We start from the raw sequence: 18003 nt of genomic DNA on the forward strand, positions 1-18003 counted from the left end.
AAGTTACTGCAAAGCCACACTCAAACTCATCCTGCTGTGCCACTCATCACATCCCCATCACTCTGCCTTCCCTACCCTACTCCTGCACATCCTTACCCACACCAACTTACCTTGCACCTCCACCCATCCCTCTCTATCTACATTATCACTTCCCCATCTCACTAGCCACCCCTCACATTCACCCTCAACCTAGTCCAATCATACCAACTAACAACACACAAGTGTAGGCACTTGGGGCTAAAAATTCGGTGGGTAGCGCCACCAGTTAGCGCCTAAAGAGGGCAGCCAGTGGCTGTAGCGCCACTGGCCGCGCCTCCTGCGATATTTGTCGGGGGCGCTAATGGCGGCGTTAGCCTGTAGCGCTGCGCTGCCACCGATGATGTCATTGGTGTGCGCAGCGCCCCACTACCGCCCCGATCGCGATATTTGTTTGCGACCGCCTACGCTAATCTGGCCGCAAATCGCGCCCGGTTCACGGGGCCTACCTGTGGCGGGAGTGGTGCAAATTAAGGTAGAGGTGCGGGGCGGCCGTTTTTTTCGGCGGCCGCCTGCCAGCACCTCCGTCCCCGGCCTCCTGATCTCCCCCCACGGCAGTGCCGGCTATTTTCCGAGAGCCCGGCACTTCTCCTCGGTGCCGGGCTCTTTTGCCGGCACTTGCGATCTCTGATCGCGCTGGTGCAGGCCCCTCCCCCTTAAGAATGGGAGGAAGGCCTGCAGTACCGCAGCGCGCCGTGCCGCAGCGTGTGGTGCTGCGGCACGTTGCGCTTTGATATTCAGTTTCAACGCCCTAAGAGGGATGCGGAGCGCCTCAAGCAGCGGCCCGTGTCCCTCTTGGGGCGCACAAGATGAATTTCCGGCGGGCGCAAGTGGCTCCGTGCGCAGCGCTAATTCCGGCGCCCAGGAATAATGGTACCCCCCGCAAAGGCGATGAGTGTGAAAGGAATGGCTTGGGCATTGTAGGGATGCTTTATGGTGTTGGGGTGTGGGGTGGTGCCAACCTGGCGCATCATGTGGCAGCCACGGTGTACAGCGTCAAGTGAAGTAAATCTGGCTATTGTGAGACCATCCCTGGTGTCCCGGGCAGCAATGTGGTCGGGTGCTGATGCCCTGTGTCCTGTGCAGCATCAGTTGATTGTGGAGAAGGTTGGTGTTGTTGTTGGTGCTGCTGGTGTGCCTGGTGCTGCTGGTGTTGGGGCTGATCGTGATGGGATTCTGAAGACCAAGGTGAGATATTTTCAAGGGCACTGATGCTGATGGAATAGATGGCAGGTGAAGTTGAGATGACAGAACCGAACTCTCAATGGTGAGAGAGGTTGTTCCAATGAGGTGACACTGGATAGAGAATTTGTTCCAAACACTTGCAACCTGCATAAACCTCAATCTGTCTTCCAACTGCAGTAAGCAACAGCTTCTAACCTTGGAAAGTGAACAGATATGAAATGGGAGCTTTTATAGACCATTTGCAGCTGTCAAGTTAAGAAATCATCCCATGCTGACACAACACCGACCTCCTTACCTGACGTGATCCCCGAGCAGCGGGGAAGCCGTTGGCGAACTCTAAAAATCTAAAGGTGAGCTTAAAATAGTTTTGAAGTGCCTGTTAATAAGCTCTTAATAATCTAAATTGCCTCCCCATCCACTTGGTGTCGGGTCTGTTCAGCGAGGACCTGACATCTGGGAGACTGGCGTGGAGGCGGGTTGACAGGAGAAAAAGCAATAAATGTTTGTATTTGAAGTGAATGTTAACAACAACCTGCATTGATATGGTGCTTTCAAAGTACAAAAACATTCCACAGCCCCTCACAGAGGAAAAGTAAGAAATGAATGAACGCAGAGTAATGGGGGAGAGTTAGGAGGGATGACTGAAAGCTTGTTTGAGATGATGGATTTTAGGAAGGCTTATAAAGGTGGAGAGATGAAGGGAGAGTTTCGGAGAGCGGGGCTGAGGAGTTTGAAGGTTGGGCCAAGGGAAGGGGAGATACACAGAAGGCAGATTCAAAGGATTCAGGATGTAAGCCAGAAGGAAGTTGCAAAGGCAGGGTTGGACAAGGCCCTGGAGAGATTTAAGATGCGGTTAAATATTTAAAATTTAATGTGTTGGAATACAGAGAGCCAGTATAGATCAGCAAGGACAGAAGTGATGGGTGAGTGGGATTTTCTGTGGGACAGGATACAGAGCTGAAGGAGTCATTGGGGTATCCTTGCTCTTCAGGGCAATCCTGGAGTAATCGGTTTTAGGTGAGGAGAGTAACTCAAAGATGAACTTAACATGGTTGAGCTGACCTGGCGATGAAACACTGAGCCAGTTATACGCTGGGTGCAGTCGGGTTTATGGTCCTTTGGACTTCAAGGAACTGTACCAGGGAACAGCAGGAGTGGGAGACAGTGGGTGATGTGGTGAGAACAAGCACATTGAAGGCAGAGGTGAGGGAGCAGTTACTTTCAAAGAAAATGTTAGTTTGAAAAGATGATTTTTCCAACATTTCCATTTGATCTTAATTCACTATTAAAGTAAAATCATTTAGCACAAGCATTCTTCAAAAGAATTATCTGTTTACTTGTTCAAATATACCACACCTTCTTCTTAGGCTATGAACAGCACTTGTAATAAACAGTTGTTATATCATTACCTACAATCCTTGTTTATCTGTACAAATATCAGCAAGATTGCAGTAAAACACCTTCATACCTTCACAAAAAGTGGCGCTTCAGTATACTATTAATGAACTGTCACGGTATACATGGTATGTGCTCAGAAAACAGTAGCATCCATTTGTAAGATATACATTATAAAAACAATATTTATGCAATAACAGAAACAGATTATTGTACAGTATAAACAACAACTTGTATTTATATAGCGCCTTTAACGCAGTAAAACGTCCCAAGGCGCTTCACAGGAGTGTTATCAAAAAAGGTTCTGGATCACATCTCATGATGTTCATTTCCATTGGGGATCTGTAGATTGTTGTTGGGTTTTGTATTGTCTGCTTTATCGGCCCATTAACTTTCTGTACAAGGCGACTGCTGCAACCAATAGGATAATTGCTAATATTCCTGCGCTCACCAAAATAAATATCCATGTTTTGCCTATGAAAACATTGACATAATTAGTTTCAGCAATGATTGACAGTCCCAGGGCAATATATTTATTACAAATCTTTATTACAAATTGATGAGTTCTTGAAATCAAGACCTCATCAAACCTCTTTCTTTTGTAGAAATGAGATGGTTGTTGCATTGGAGAATGCAGCGGCCATCTGTTATCTCTGCCGCGGAGGTCCGAGATCTCTGCATCCTCAATGACTGAAGCCTGCAGGAAGAAACAAAGGTAAGTACACTTTTTCTAACACTTTGCACTTACCTCAGAGACTCCCCTCTCCACTCTTGCACCCATCACTCACCTCCACAGCACACTTTTGGACCCCTCCGACCTCCGCAGACCCACTACTGGCCTTGGTGACCCTGGCGGGGTTCGGAGCCTTCGGGAAGCCCGCACTTATGTGGGCAAAATGGGCATAATCCTATTTTCTGCCTGTTAACAGGCAGTTAAGTGGATGTAATCCCTTCCCGCCTCCAAGGAGACGCGACCCAGCGCGGGACGGCTACCCGCCTCCTGGTAAGATGGCTTGGGGGCGGGTCGGGCACCTGCCCCCAAATTCTGCCATTTTCCCGACAGTTCCGCCTCCAAACTCACCTCCCCAGGGCTGGCAAAATCACCCCCATGTGTTTTACCAGGCTTCAACCTCAGGCCTGATCAGCAGGTGTTCCATCTTTTTAATCTCTCCCATTTTCTCTCTTTACCTACTCACACACTCCTTGTCCCTCTGTTACATTTAATTCATTTAATGCATCTTCCCATTCTCTGATATAAAGGTCATCTAACAATTTCCTATTTTTCTCTAAAGCAGGTTCCAGGCCATTTCACTGATATTTCCTCTCTGTTTGTTTGTCCCTCCAATTTGCTTCTAATTCTATTAAAGTTCTTGTTCATCTTTCATTTTTCAGCCCAAAGCATGCACCATCCGTTCTCTCCACAGATTCTGACTGACCTGCTGTGTTTGCAGCATCTCCTGTTGTTGTTTTTCACTGAGGTTGCCCCCCTCACTATTAGAATTGATGCCCAGCCGTGTTATGCAGCTCACTGAGCTGCCAACACCCTGCACCATGGACTGGCAGCATGTGGATTCACAGCTGCAACTCCCCTCCTGCCGAGTTATTGCCCGGGCAGTCTGGGCAAACACAGAGCAGGAGTAAGGGGCTTCCACACAAAGAGAGACAAGTGGAAGGGAGTGTCACTCTGGGCCACTCGTACCAATGTCCCAGAGGCCAGTTACAAAGCAGCATTGTTAGAGGCAGGCAGTAGTTTGCCCATTTGTCCCTTTGCCAGCAAGTGTGGAGTGGAACAGGAGTCTTAAAGAAAGGGGAAGAGAACAAAACTCGGGTAAAAATAAATAAATAACAGAATTAAGTAAACCGACAAAGCAATCAGGATTTATTGGGGGTAACAGAAATGCTGCTTCAGTCCTCAAAGGGTTAATTATTTTTCCTTTTATATGAATTGTGACCAAGATTACAAACTGACCTGTGACCCTGAGGTCCACTTCCTTCTCATCAGTTCCATATTTATTGGTAGCTCGACATTTATAAATTCCTTGATGTTCTGATGTCACTTGGGGAATACGGAGGACTCCAGGAGGGCCAATCTCAACGTTGCTGCCGTTACTGGGGTCTTCCCACTCTAATGTAGCCGGGGGGGTTTGCACTGGAGTTGCAGGTCATTGTAGCCGCATCACCTTTACTGACATTTACTGGAAACACTGACACGGTTTTGTTATTTACTGACATGTTTGGGTCTTGTGGTTTATCTGGAAAAGAAATGTTAAAAAATATGAGAGTAGGAGGGTGTTTGGAGCAGCAGCACAGCATTGTGGGACACAAGTTCAACCTCATTGCCAGTGAGTTCCCAATCCCAGCCGTGTCAATGTGGGACACATTCCTCTGTTGGTACAGAAACCAAGGCCTAGAAATTCAAATGTATTAAACAGCTGTCTAAGCATCCAATATGGTGCCGGAAGTGCGCAGCCCACCAGATTGGATCAGGCTGCTCCTTAGTCGCCCAGGGCACAGGCCAGAACTATTTAAAACAATGAATGTTAAGCAGCTTGGGATGTTTTGCTACGTTAAATGCGCTATGTAAATGTAAGTTGTTGCTGAATAAATTATTCAGATTAGGGCCTGATGCTTGTTGTCCCCTTTTGTGATATTGGGCTGCGCCAGTGCCAGATTTGCCACATGGTAAACTCACCCAGCAACTCGTGGCACTAACGGGCAGGAAGGACCCTTCAGCAGTGCTATTTAAAGGGCTCATCCAGTACTTACAGGTTAGTTGAGGCTGATTAACATTTGAGCATTTTCTGGCCTGTTTACTGACTGTGATAACTTTATTCTGACTGCTGAGAAGGTGGTTTTGCTGGTGCTGCACCATTTTTAGATTCCTTCGGAACAGCTGCAGCCACAACTCAAACCTCTTACCACAGCATGGACAACACTGTCTGCGGCTGTCAAGGTCACCGTGGCCTTTAGCTTTTATGCCACAGGCTCCTTTCAGTTAGCAGCAGCCACAACTCACAGTTTGCAGTCCACCGCTGTACCAGGGAGGTCACAAGGCTCTCGACATGAGGTGGAACAGCTATATTACTTTCCTCATGGACAAAGCAAAGCAGGACAAGAAAACACTAGGCTTTGCCCGCATGGCTATCTTCCTCAAGGTCTTATGTGCCATGGACTGCACTTATATTGCCTTGCATGCTCCCCATCACCAGCATGGCATCTTTGTCAATAGAAAGGGATTCCACTGCCTCAAGCTCCAGCTGGTTTATGACCACAGGCAGTGCATTATGTAGCTCTGTGTCCGGTTTCCTGGCAGCAGTCATGATTCATTTAAATTATTAATCTATTCTTCGCCAGTCCTCTGTGCCGTCAGCTTACAGGCTGGCTTCTGGGCGACAAAGGTGATCTCATTCAGACGTGGCTCATGACTCCCGTCAAGAACCCGGACACAGATGCAGAGCAGGCCAACGGACATCATGCTGCCACCAGAAATGTCATCGAGCAAGAAAGAAGAGAGTATGTTAGTGACAGTCTTGTGAGGTGTTTAGAGTATGTGGCTGTCATGGTCAAATAGTTGGTATGCAGTGTGTAAGATGTGAGGTGTGTGGAAGGGAGAGTTGCAATAGCGGTGAGTATGGGTATGAGGAGAAGCAGGTGGAGTGAAGTTTGGTGCAGTGATTGTCGGAGAGTAAAGGGAAGCCGGGAGGAGAGTATTGTGAGTGGTAAAGCTGCAGGTGTTGGATGTGTGAGCGGACAGTGAGAGAGGAGAATTCATACCTTAATGACTCTGGTGAGGACATTGAACTTCTTTGGGTGGTGCAGCCATGTAGAGTCATTGGGCTGGATTTTGTCATTGGGGGCTGGGGGCGTGTCAGCGTGTCAGGACCCCGCCTCCGATGTGAGGCGGGACAAAAGTGCAGTTTTGCCCTAATTGGGCACTTGATTTGCAGTGTGTGTGAACCCCACGACCCAATGAGTCTTTTGATACTGAAACTCGCCTCCGATGACGTCATCTATGCAGCTGGATTTAAGGCCTGCAAGCAGCCTTGGTTCTTTTTCAGCCTTACAACTTTCTCAACATAGTTGCAGTAGGAATCCCTTCAGAAGTATGTCCAGCACCAGGCCAAAGTGTGCACTCCGATTCGACAAGGCCTCCCTCCAAGCTCTGGCGAAGGGAGCAAGAGCAAACAAGGAAGTGCTCTTTCCTTCCTCAGGGAGGAAAAAGCTTCCACAGCAGACCAAAGCTGTGTGGCTGTAAGTGGCCCAGGAGGTGAATGCCATTTCAATGTGCAGCAGAACCTGGCTGCAGTGCCGAAAGAGGTTTCATGACCTTCTCCGCACAGGAAAAGTGAGTATTCCATCCCCATGACCCTCAATCTGTTCCTCATCGCCTCTCATCACCAGCACTCTGCTTTGTCAACCTCCTCCTCCACATCCCACTTCACCGTAACATCCCTGCACCCTTTCCCATTCCCTCTCTATGTATGTTCACATTTACTTAACTATTCGACTATGCAGCCCTCACCCTACCTATCACTGTGATGCTAAGACAACAACTTACAACACACAGGGAGGGCCCTTGGTCTTGGCATCTCACTCCATCTTTGTGTCCTTCTAAGCATCAATGCTATGGATTCTCTACACTCACTCCTTCATTCTCACTCAAACTCCTTCATTCTCACTCAAACTCCACTTGTGTCCCTCATTGCAGGAAAAGAGCCCACAATAAGAGGGACAGGGGGAGGACAGGAGGAGGGCCACCCTCAATAGCCCAGCTCACCACTTCGGCGGAGTGGGCCCTGGAGATCGTGGGAGTGGATTAGGATGCACAAGTGGGGGACGGACAGACAGGCGTATCAGAGCAAGCTGGTGACAGTATAGTTTTTCATCTTTCTCATTGGCATTGCACGAATGACTGATATTGATTCTGATGCTCTAACGGATTGACTTATGATCATCTGCACAATTCAATGTGCATGCAACGTTTATCTCACATGTCTAACTCTTTCCTTTACTCCCCCACAGGACCATCGACAGCCCCCCTCCTCACTGTCCAGGAGGAACAGCCTGAGCTTCCAGACTCCTCAGAGGAAGCTGCAACCTCTGAGGGCGCAGTGTCAGCAGAATTAAGCGCACCCAGCACCAGCGCAGACACTCACACCTCGGTGGGACCTTCGGGAGATAGAGTAGAGTTGTCACCTGGTGTATCACAGCTCACAAGTGAGCATCAGCAGGTGGTGGAGACAGGGACAGCAGTGGAGAGTCCTCGTCGGAGGGCTCAGGACTCGCCCAGCTCGGCTCCACTGCATGTTGACCCTGTGCCTCTAGGTCCATCCAGAAGGAGAGCGGTGCTGGAACTCCAGGAACAGGTGCAGGAGCCTCTGGCAGGTTTTGTCTCCAGGGTCGCTGCAAGTGTGGAGCAAATGGAGGAGTCCATCACTAACATGAGCAGAGCCTTTGCAGAGACATTGGCGCATGAACGCATCACCACGGAAAGGATGGCAACCTCCGTGGAAAGGATGGCTACCTCCGTGGTAAGTCTGGCTACCGTAGAGGAGAGGATGGCTACGACCATGGAGGAGCTTACACGCCAGGGTCTTGAAAACATGGTCATTGTTCAGAATTAGACTGACATCTCTTGAGGAGCGATGGTCAGCTATTGAGCATAGAAACCAGACCTTCATGGAAGTCCTCTGGAGTAGGACTTCCAGTGCAGAAACAGGTCCTCCTGGCCCCTCTGAAGTGCAGCAAGGTGCTGTCAAGCCACTTGCTAGCTCTGAAGTGGGGCTGACCCATGAGAGGAATGTTGGCAGCAGAGAACAAGGAAGTGGGGGCTCCTCTCCAAGCGTTCACACGACCATGCAGAGCCCTCGGTCTGATCCCCACCAGAGTCCTCACCCTACTGAGATCGGCGTCTCAGCCCATGCACGGCCGCAGGAGCAGCAGACTGTTGCCGAGTCCTCACAGGCTCGCAACCCCAGAGGACGCCCACCAAAGGTGTTGAGGCAGGAGCAGCAAGAAAGTGAGCAAGGGGTGTAGGAATTAAACAACGGGGTTGGGGTTATTTGTCTCTGGTCAGTCAGAAGCCTCGGAGCTGCTCCAGGGACCCCCGTGCGGTTTCGAAGCGCTCCCCTATTCCTGGTTCTGACCGCCAGACTTATTCGGTAGCGATGTGGACAGAAAACGTGACTCGTGGTTTGGGTGCAAAACAGACCAGTATTTATTGAAACAAAAAGAAAGAAACAACTTAAAATGTAATCGATACAGCACTTATGCCTGGTACAGCACTTTTGCTTAACGCAGTACACTCAGTGTCCACTAGAGCACTCCTTGCTCAGTGCAACACTCCTTTACATACAGTACACTTTTAAAAAACAGCTACAGTGTTCACCACAGCACTTCTCTGTTGGTGCAACACCCTTTTTAATACAGTTTCAATACAGAACTCAGTGTTCACTATAGCACTTCTCACTTAAAATAGGGGAGAAGAAACGGACACAACGAGGGACAATCGACTAAAATCACAGTTCTAACAAAATTCCCACCCCTATACCTATTCTAAGTTGCCTTGTAAAAGGCCAGAAAAATATATGCTCACCAATGAAAATGCCTGCTCCGTGCCCTGCGAGCTTTGATCTTCACTGCCCCGAAGTAAAAACACCCCAGTATTTTAAAAGTAAACTGCTGGTGTTCCACTCCTTTAGGCAGGCTCCCACGTTGTAGAGGCACGGAGGTGAGGCCAGAGAGAGAGAGAGAGAGAGAGAGAGAGAGATGGCTTCGGAGAAGCTATCTTTTATACCCCATTTGGGGCCGAAATCTTCCCCGCCCAAATCCAGTTGTCTCTGGGCTAAACAAAAAGGATCCAAACTGTCCTCATTGTCTGTGATGGCTTTGAATTACGTCACAGTTTAAATGTGTCCTCATTGTCTGTGATGGCTTTGAATAAAGCTGCAGTGGTTTGAAATGTGTCCTCATTGTCTGTGATGGGCTATTGAATAAAGCTATTTCCTTGATTGCTTGAGTAAATAGCCTTGAAAGTATTGTAAACAGAAAGTCATTGTCCTGTGGTCAACTGAAACCGCAGTCAAGTGGTTAATCCTTCGATGTACACAAAGTAGTAGTTTCTGTAAACACATCGATTGTCTGCTGCAGGGAGGGGAACTCCCCTTTGATTGGCAGATTGACTGCCCCATTGAACCTTTTCACAGACACATCCAAGCTGCCTTTTCAAGTCCTTTATCTTCTGCCATGCGGTCCGACGGCCATTTTGGTCCCTGGATTTTTAAAGGTATATCACCCAGGTATTCTTTAATCAAAATTAATCTTCGGAACTGTAGGAAATTTTGAAATTATTGCGAACTCCCTACAGGGGCCTCCATATCTGCTGAAGCCACAGGGGAAGCACCATGTAGGAGCACACATAAGAGGAAGATAAAGCACAAGTAGTCACAAGGGTAGTCACTTGGGTGTTCCGTTGTCTTTATTTTTGAAATGCCATCCGTTGATTGTTGTGATAAAAAATTCTGATGGCAAGCTGTTGAAGTTGTGGCCTGTGTCATTTCGCAGATGGGACTTCCACATTGAGGGCTTAGGGCGACGTGCAATTGTCAGCATGGTGGTCAGAGTGATAGGAATCCGCAGGTTCTTGACCATTGTCGATGCTCTGGTAAGAAGGTGCGAGGCAGAAGTGTTTCATTGGCCAGGCTAAGCAAATCTGGTCAAGATGAGTGCGTCCCTTGCATCCCGGGCAGCAGTGTGCTCGCGTGCTGCTGCCACTGGTTGATGCGCCTCTGCAAGCCGTTCGTTGTTGATCTCCTCCTCCTCCTCCTCTTCCTCCTCCTCCTCCTCATCTGAGGAGGCTATGCAATGAGCCACTTGAACCTCAGGCATCTGCAAGCCACGATGCTGTGCCATGTTGTGAAGTGCACAGCAGACCACGACAATTCTGGAGACCCTGGCTGCGGAGTGCTGCAGGGCTCCACCTGATCTATCAAGGCATCTGAATCGCATGTTCAGCAAGCCGATGGTTTGCTCGATTATGGATCTGGTGGAAATGTGGCTGGAGTTGTAGCGCTCCTCAGCTTCGTTGGATGGGCTCAACAGTGTCATTAGCCACGTCTTCAGGGGATAGCCCTTATCTCCAAGTAGCCATCCGCAAAGTTGGTCTGGCAGACTGAAGAGCGGAGGCACACTAGACTGCCGCAGGATGAAGGAGTCATGGCAACTGCCAGGGTACTTGGCGCAAACATGCAAAATTTCCTTCTTGTGGTCACACACCAGCTGCACGTTGAGGAAGTGGAAGCCCTTGCAGTTGACAAAAATACCTGGATTGTGATGGGGTGTCTTAAGGGCCACATGTGTGGAATCAACGATGCCCTGCACCCTTGGAAAGCCTGCCAGATTTGCAAATCCAACCGCACGAGCAGTTACACTTGCTTGATCCTTGGAGAAGTTGATGTGATTGTGCGCGAGGGCAAAGAGGGCATCAGTTACCTGCGTGATGCAAGTGTGTGCAGCCACCTGGGAGACGCCGCTGATGTCTGCTGTTCATCCCTGGAATGAGCCTGAAGCAAAAAAGTCGAGTGTGGTGATGACTTTGACGGCCACTGGTAAGAGGTGTCCACCCACTCCTCTGGCCTCCAGGTCTTGCTGCTTTCACCCACTACGTCTCGCGAAAGTCTGAGCCTCCTTTGGCACTGCTGCTCAGTCATGTTGAGGTAGCTCATCCTCTGTCTGTAAACCCTGTTTTGGGGGTATCTCCTGCAGCGACGTGCTTCCATGCGCTGGTGCCTTCTGACCTGTCCAGCTTCAGGTGGGTGAGCAACAGCTTGGCGCTCCTGTTGTTGCTCCTTCTGTTGGTGCTGCTGTTGTTCAGGGTTCTGTTGCTGCCGCTGTTGTTCAGGGTTCTGTTGCTGCCGCAGCTGGTCTTCGCCTGAATCTGATGTCCAGGCGGAAAGGAAATAAATGGTTCCCATTCTTCTGGTATATACCTCAGTTGAGGAAGCGCTCAGTCAAGGTGGGGAGAGGGGTTTCCCAGGAGGTCACACTGGAGAGGGGTCTTAGGCTCCAAACTTCCACAACAATGAGTAGGCTGCTAAAAGCTCCCCCAGACCTGAGACAGCAGAGTTCTGCCACCTGCAAATGATGATTGGTGAAAACTCCTTTTTAATGGTGGAGCTGCAGCTGTTAGTAAGCAATCCACTTGTGAGTCCGCCAGGATTACCTGGCGTGTTCCAGAGGAGGCATGTAGCACGGGGAAAAGTGTTAAATTCAGAAAGGCCTCTAAATCTAAATGTACACTCTCGGGAGACGCAAGCCTACATACTGCACTTGTGCACTAACAATGACAATAAAAGTTGATTTGATTTTTGATTTAGAATGGGATTATAGAGGTACTTAACCGGTTGTTAAGGGCCGATCCCGCCTCTTGGAGGCGGGATGAAAGCGGGGTCTGAAACCCTGATTCTGGGGAAATTGCTCGGAGGCGGGATTGGGCCCGCACGCCATTTTTTGCGATTTTAACACCTCAGACGTCTCCAATCCCGCCTCCCCGAGCCTGGCAAAAATCAAGCTCAGAGTCATAATGGCACAGAAGGAGGCCATTCGGCCCATCTAGTCCATGCCAGCTCTCTGCAGAGCAATCCAGTAAGCCCCTCTCCCCCGCCCTATCCCCATAGCCCTGCAAGTTTATTTCCCTCAAGTGCCTATCCAGTCTCCCCTTGAAAACATTGATTGTGTCCGCTTCCACCACTTCCGTCGGCAGCAGGTTCCAGGTCCATACCATTCGCTACATAAAAAAGTTTTTCCTCACATCCCCCCTGACGTAATGAAACTCACTACGCACTTGGTTTGAACATAAAGCAAGGCTTTAATCAACTTGTTTCAGAACATGGAGGTCTAGTTGTACTTCACTAGTTCCTGTCTTACAAAATGTCCCTGGTAAGCTGGGCCCACGCCCGAGTATTTATACTCCTTGGACAGCGCCACCAGCTGGCCGTCCAGTGTTATTTCATGAGCAGTTTCTTGATGATGATGAGATTTATAACATTCTTCCTGCCTAAAAGATTTGGAAGTCTGACGACTTCCTCTTAACGGATTAGGTGGACCACGAATAGCCGCAGTCTTTTAGATTTTTGTTTATGGCTAGAACACATGTCTCCCCGGACCGTGTCTTGGTCCCTGGGCTGCTTGATCCGTACCGGTGGATCGACAGGGCCTGTGTTGCTCTGATTGACCCGAGGGAGGCTGGGGTGATCGTGACTCCGGGTGCGCGTCCCCACAGCCACAGAATTGGCTTCATCCTGTTTGATAGCCAGGGATTGACCGGCGTCCTGGCCTCGGGTGGCCATCCCACAGGGAGCGTCGGTGGGGCAGCTGGCAGATCTCTCGATGTCCCAGGTAGGGCATCATCTTCGGGGAGCGCAGAGTGTCGTAATCATCCCCGTGGGTCCCTCTATCAGTTGGGTCCGTGGAACTGGCTAGACAGGGAGCCAGATCCCGGAGTGAAATGGTGGACTCCCGGCCATCAGGGTACCGCACGTGCGCGTATGTGGGATTGACGTCCGTGAGTTCTACCTCGTCGACGAGAGGATCATTTTTAGAAGATCGGACAAATCTTCGGAGCAGCACGGAGCCGGGAGCTGCCAACCATGACGGTAGAGACGTCCCATGGGTGGAGCGACGCTGGAAGCTGAAGAATCGCTCGTGAGGTGTGACATTGGTAGACAAGAAAGGAGAGACCTGATGGAATGCAACACGTCAAGGAGCATAGTTTCCCACTGCTGGTCTGGTAGGTTGCATGACCTCAGCGCAAAATGAACAGCGTTCCAAATGATAGCGTTGTATCTCTCAACCTGTCCGTTACCGATGGGATGGTACGGTGTCGTTTTACTTGTGGCGATTCCCTGTTGGGAGAGATAATGTGCCTTTAAGAGCCCCAGGTGTGGACAAAGCACGCAGGCAATGCGGGAAGATTGGACACATTGCACGGGTATGCCAATCTGGACAAAATAAATCCACCGTCAGAAAACAAAAAATCAATAAAGAAAAGTCCAGGAAGGTACAAATGATGACGGACAGTAGCTCCGAAGACCAGAAGAGCGATAGCGACTCCGGAAACAAGAGACTAAGCTGTCTCAAATTACATAATGTACTTGCCAAAGAGGATTACCAAACCATTTGGGTTACCCTCACAATAGCAGGGTCCCCAGTTAAAATGGAGCTAGATACAGGATCAGCTCTAACCGTAATAAATCGACGAGATTACGAGGGGCTATTTTCGCATATACCTCTAAAAGACACATCCATTATCTTAAAAACATATACGGGGCAGAAAGTATACCCCAAAGGAAAAATAAGGGTGCCTGTTGTATACAACGGCAAAGAAATACAAAAGTTGTATTTATACATTCTACAAGATGGTGGTCCACCGTTGTTGGGACGTGAATGGATCAGGAAGATACGTTTAGACTGGCACTCCATTCAGGCACTGACGGTGACCAGTAAGGAAAAAAACAATGATGACATCATACCTGAACGATTAAAAGACATCTTGGCCAACGCCAAAGAAGTGTTTCAAGAGAAACTAGGAACCTTGAAAGGCATCACCGCCTCAATAAAAGTGGAAGATGCAGCAATTCCCAAATTTTTTAAGGCAAGACCGGTGCCATACGCAATACGTCCAGCAGTCGAGGCAGAGCTGGAGAATTTGGAAAAAGCAGGTGTATTATCCAAAATAGATTGGAGCGAATGGGCAACACCCATCGTTCCAGTCATGAAAAAAGCATTGAAAAATAACTCTGAAGAACAGAGAAAAATTCACATCTGTGGTGACTTCAAGGTGACTGTAAACCCGGTCCTTCACACAGTACAGTATCCTCTTCCGAGGATAGAGGATATTTTCGCCTCACTATCCGGAGGGAAACGTTTCACCAAAATTGACTTGGCACAGGCATATCTACAGATGGAGGTTGAGGACGCCTCTAAAAAGTATCTCACAATAAACACACACAAAGGCCTGTACCAGTACAATCGACTGGTTTTTGGAGTAGCATCAGCTCCAGCTATCTGGCAAAGAGCTATGGAGCAAGTCCTGCAAGGGATTCTGGGGACTCAATGCTACCTAGACGACATCCTTATAACAGGAGAAAACGACAACGAGCACCTTGCCAATTTGGAGCAGGTGGTCACTAGGCTGAAAGAACGGGGCCTACGAGCAAATCGCCCCAAGTGCGAATTTTTCCAAAATCAGATATCATATTGTGGCCACATAATTAATAATGAAGGGTTGCATAAGTCACCTGAAAAAATTGAAGCAGTTAAAAAAGCCCCAGCACCTGAAAATGTTTCACAATTAAGGTCATTCCTGGGATTAATAAATTACTATCATAAATTTTTACCGAACTTATCAACTCTTCTACACCCTCTTAATGAACTTCTACAGACAGGAGTGATTTGGAAATGGAACGAAGACTGTAAACGTGCCTTCCATAAATGTAAAGACTTAATCACATCCGAAGAAGTTTTGGCTCATTACAACCCATCACTACCAATCAGACTGGCGTGCGATGCATCCCCTTACGGCATAGGAGCAGTATTATCCCATAAATTCCCTGATGGCTCAGAACGGCTGATAGCTTTTGCGTCACGCTCATTAAACTCAGCTGAGCGTAACTATGCCCAAATAGACAGGGAAGCACTCAGCCTGGTATGGGGAGTGAAGAAATTCAACCATTACCTACACGGACAAAAATTTACCTTGTTGACTGACCATCAACCCCTCATCTCCATATTCAACCCTAAAAAAGGTGTTCCCATTATGACAGCACAAAGGCTACAGAGGTGGTCCCTTTTTCTAGGGGCACACCAATACAACATAGAATACAAAGGGTCAAAACAGCATGGGAATGCTGACGGTTTATCGCGCCTACCGTTGCCAACGATAGAAGAGGCACCTACAGTCGACCCAGTAGAGATATTCCACTCTACCATAGTGGAATGTCTACCAGTGACAAATTCTGCCATTGAAAGGGAGACAAGAAATGACCCGACTCTCTCACAGGTCTACGATTTAACAGTGAAGGGATGGCCAGCACATGGCGAACCACTGTTGCCAGCATTCTCGCAAAGAAGAGAACAGCTGTCAGTGTGCCGAGGAACCTTGATGTGTGGATCCAGAGTGGTGATTCCACCCAAACTCCAGGATAAAGTGCTAAAGGAGCTTCACGAGGGGCATCTGGGTGGAGTGAAAATGAAGAACCTAGCTAGGGCATTTGTATGGTGGCCAGGTATCGATGGAGACATCGAAGACATGACCAAGAGCTGCCTAGGATGCCAGAAGGTCCAAAACGCTCCACCACAGGCCCCTCTACATCCATGGGAGTGGCCCTCATCTCCCTGGCAAAGGGTGCACATCGACTTTGCTGGTCCATTTATGGACTCAATGTTCTTAATCACGTTTGATGCACACTCCAAGTGGCCGGAGGTAATAAAGATGTCCTCCACCACCACGGAAAAAACCATCACAGTATTAAGGACCATATTTGCCAGGAATGGGCTGCCGGAACAGATATGTTCTGATAATGGACCGCAATTTGTGTCCGAAGAATTCAGAAAGTTCTTAAAAAACAATGGGGTAAAGCACTACACGTCCACCCCATACCATCCTGCCACCAATGGATTGGCTGAAAGGTTTGTCCAGACCTTCAAGAAGGCCATAAACGCCATGGGTAATGAAGACATAAAACTTCAGCACAAGGTGGATAACTTCTTATTCGCATACAGGAATGCAACACATATGGTTACCAACCAAACTCCCGCCATGATGTTCTTCAATAGAAACCTAAGATGCCGGCTGGATTTGGTCAAGCCCAACATCCGAAGGGACGTGGAGAACCGGCAGTTTCAAGGCATGACTGAAAAGGCCAACTAGGGCCTTCTAGATAGGCCAACAGGTTTTGGCCCGGGACTGCCGTACCGAGAAATGGCAGCCTGGAACTATCTGCACACGACTAGGACCACTGATGTATACCGTGGACATCGGAGAAAGCATAATAAGGCGCCATGCTGACCAAATCATCAAGTCATCCGAAAAGGGACAACCTACACCACCACTCTATACATCTAATGATGAAGTGGAGATACCCATATCTACCTCCGATCCGGTGATACTGGAACCCGATGAACCCGACACTGGCATTCAAGCCGAATCAGCCTTGCCAGAAGAACCTACTACACCACCAGAAACTACTACACCCCCGAGGCGTTATCCGGACCGAGTCAGGAAGCCTCCTGAGAGACTTACTTATAATTAATTAATTACAGCAATGTATATTATTTTGCATATAACATGTAATTAATAATTACTTAAAATATGATGTACTGGTTAGCTAAAAGGGGAGGAATTGTGGTGTATGTGCCTTTAAGAGCCCCAGGTGTGCGTAATGCCGGTAATTGCCACTTGGGCTACATAAGCCTGTGTATTGTGTATATCCTTTAGAACCCCCCCCAGACTTGCTTAGTAAATACCTATGAACCAACTCCTGTCTTCAGTGTCTTTATCTACACACGGACACTACAGATAACTTCTGAGTTCGCTTGACATGAAGGAGGGACCCCGATCAGAGTGGATGAAATTGGCTGTACCGCAAAGGGAAAAGACTTGATCAAGGCATTTGATCACTGTGGAAGCAAGCATATTGGGACAGGGGAAAGCAAAGGGAAAGCGTGAATATTCGTCCACCATAGTCAGTATGTAGGTGTTTCACGTTGAGGAAGGCAATGGCCCTTTAAAGTCAATGCTGAGTCGCTGCATAGCGTGTATGAGCGAGCCATCCGATGGACGGAAGAATTGCGGTTTTAATTCCGCACAAATTCTACAGGAGGAGCATGTTCTTTTCACATCTTCCGTAGAAAATGGGAGATTTTTAGATCGCACAAAGTGCAACATACGGGTAACGCCAGGATGGCATAAGTCAGTATGAAGATCCGCAAGAGTCGAAGTTGACATAGAAGAGCAGAATGCCCGCGTGAGGGTATCCAGGGCCACATTCTCTTTGCCGGGTTGATAATGTATGGTGTATCCAAAGGCAGCCAATTCCATCCTCCAGAGTTGTATTTTGTTATTCTTGATCTTAGTGTGTTTCCGGTTATCCAGCATAAAGGCCACAGAGCGCTGATCGGTTATAAGTGTGAAATGGCGACGAGCAAGATAATTACTCCATTTACGTACCGCTTCGATGATGGCCGTAGCCTCCTTCTCGACAGGAGGATAATGGAGCTCGCTACCCTGCAAAGTTCTGGACAGAAATGCAGCGGGTCGACCACCTTGATTCAAGGTAGCAGAGATCGCCACATCCGATGCATCGCACTCGACCACGAAAGGAAGATTTT

The 18003-nt window shown here is 48.5% G+C and overlaps 1 protein-coding gene across 1 annotated transcript in view; it reads right to left on the minus strand.

The window, feature by feature from the left end:
• LOC147097784 (vascular cell adhesion protein 1-like) overlaps positions 1-18003 on the minus strand; it is an 80447-nt gene that overhangs the window by 32259 nt on the left and 30185 nt on the right. The window contains 2 exon segments of the mRNA XM_085971900.1: positions 4586-4757; positions 4759-4868. Coding sequence (XP_085828026.1) covers positions 4586-4757; positions 4759-4868 — 282 coding nt within the window.

Source organism: Somniosus microcephalus, chromosome 31, assembly GCF_052327205.1.
Source record: "Somniosus microcephalus isolate GS21.2 chromosome 31, FLI_Smic_1.0, whole genome shotgun sequence".
NCBI lineage: Eukaryota > Metazoa > Chordata > Chondrichthyes > Squaliformes > Somniosidae > Somniosus > Somniosus microcephalus.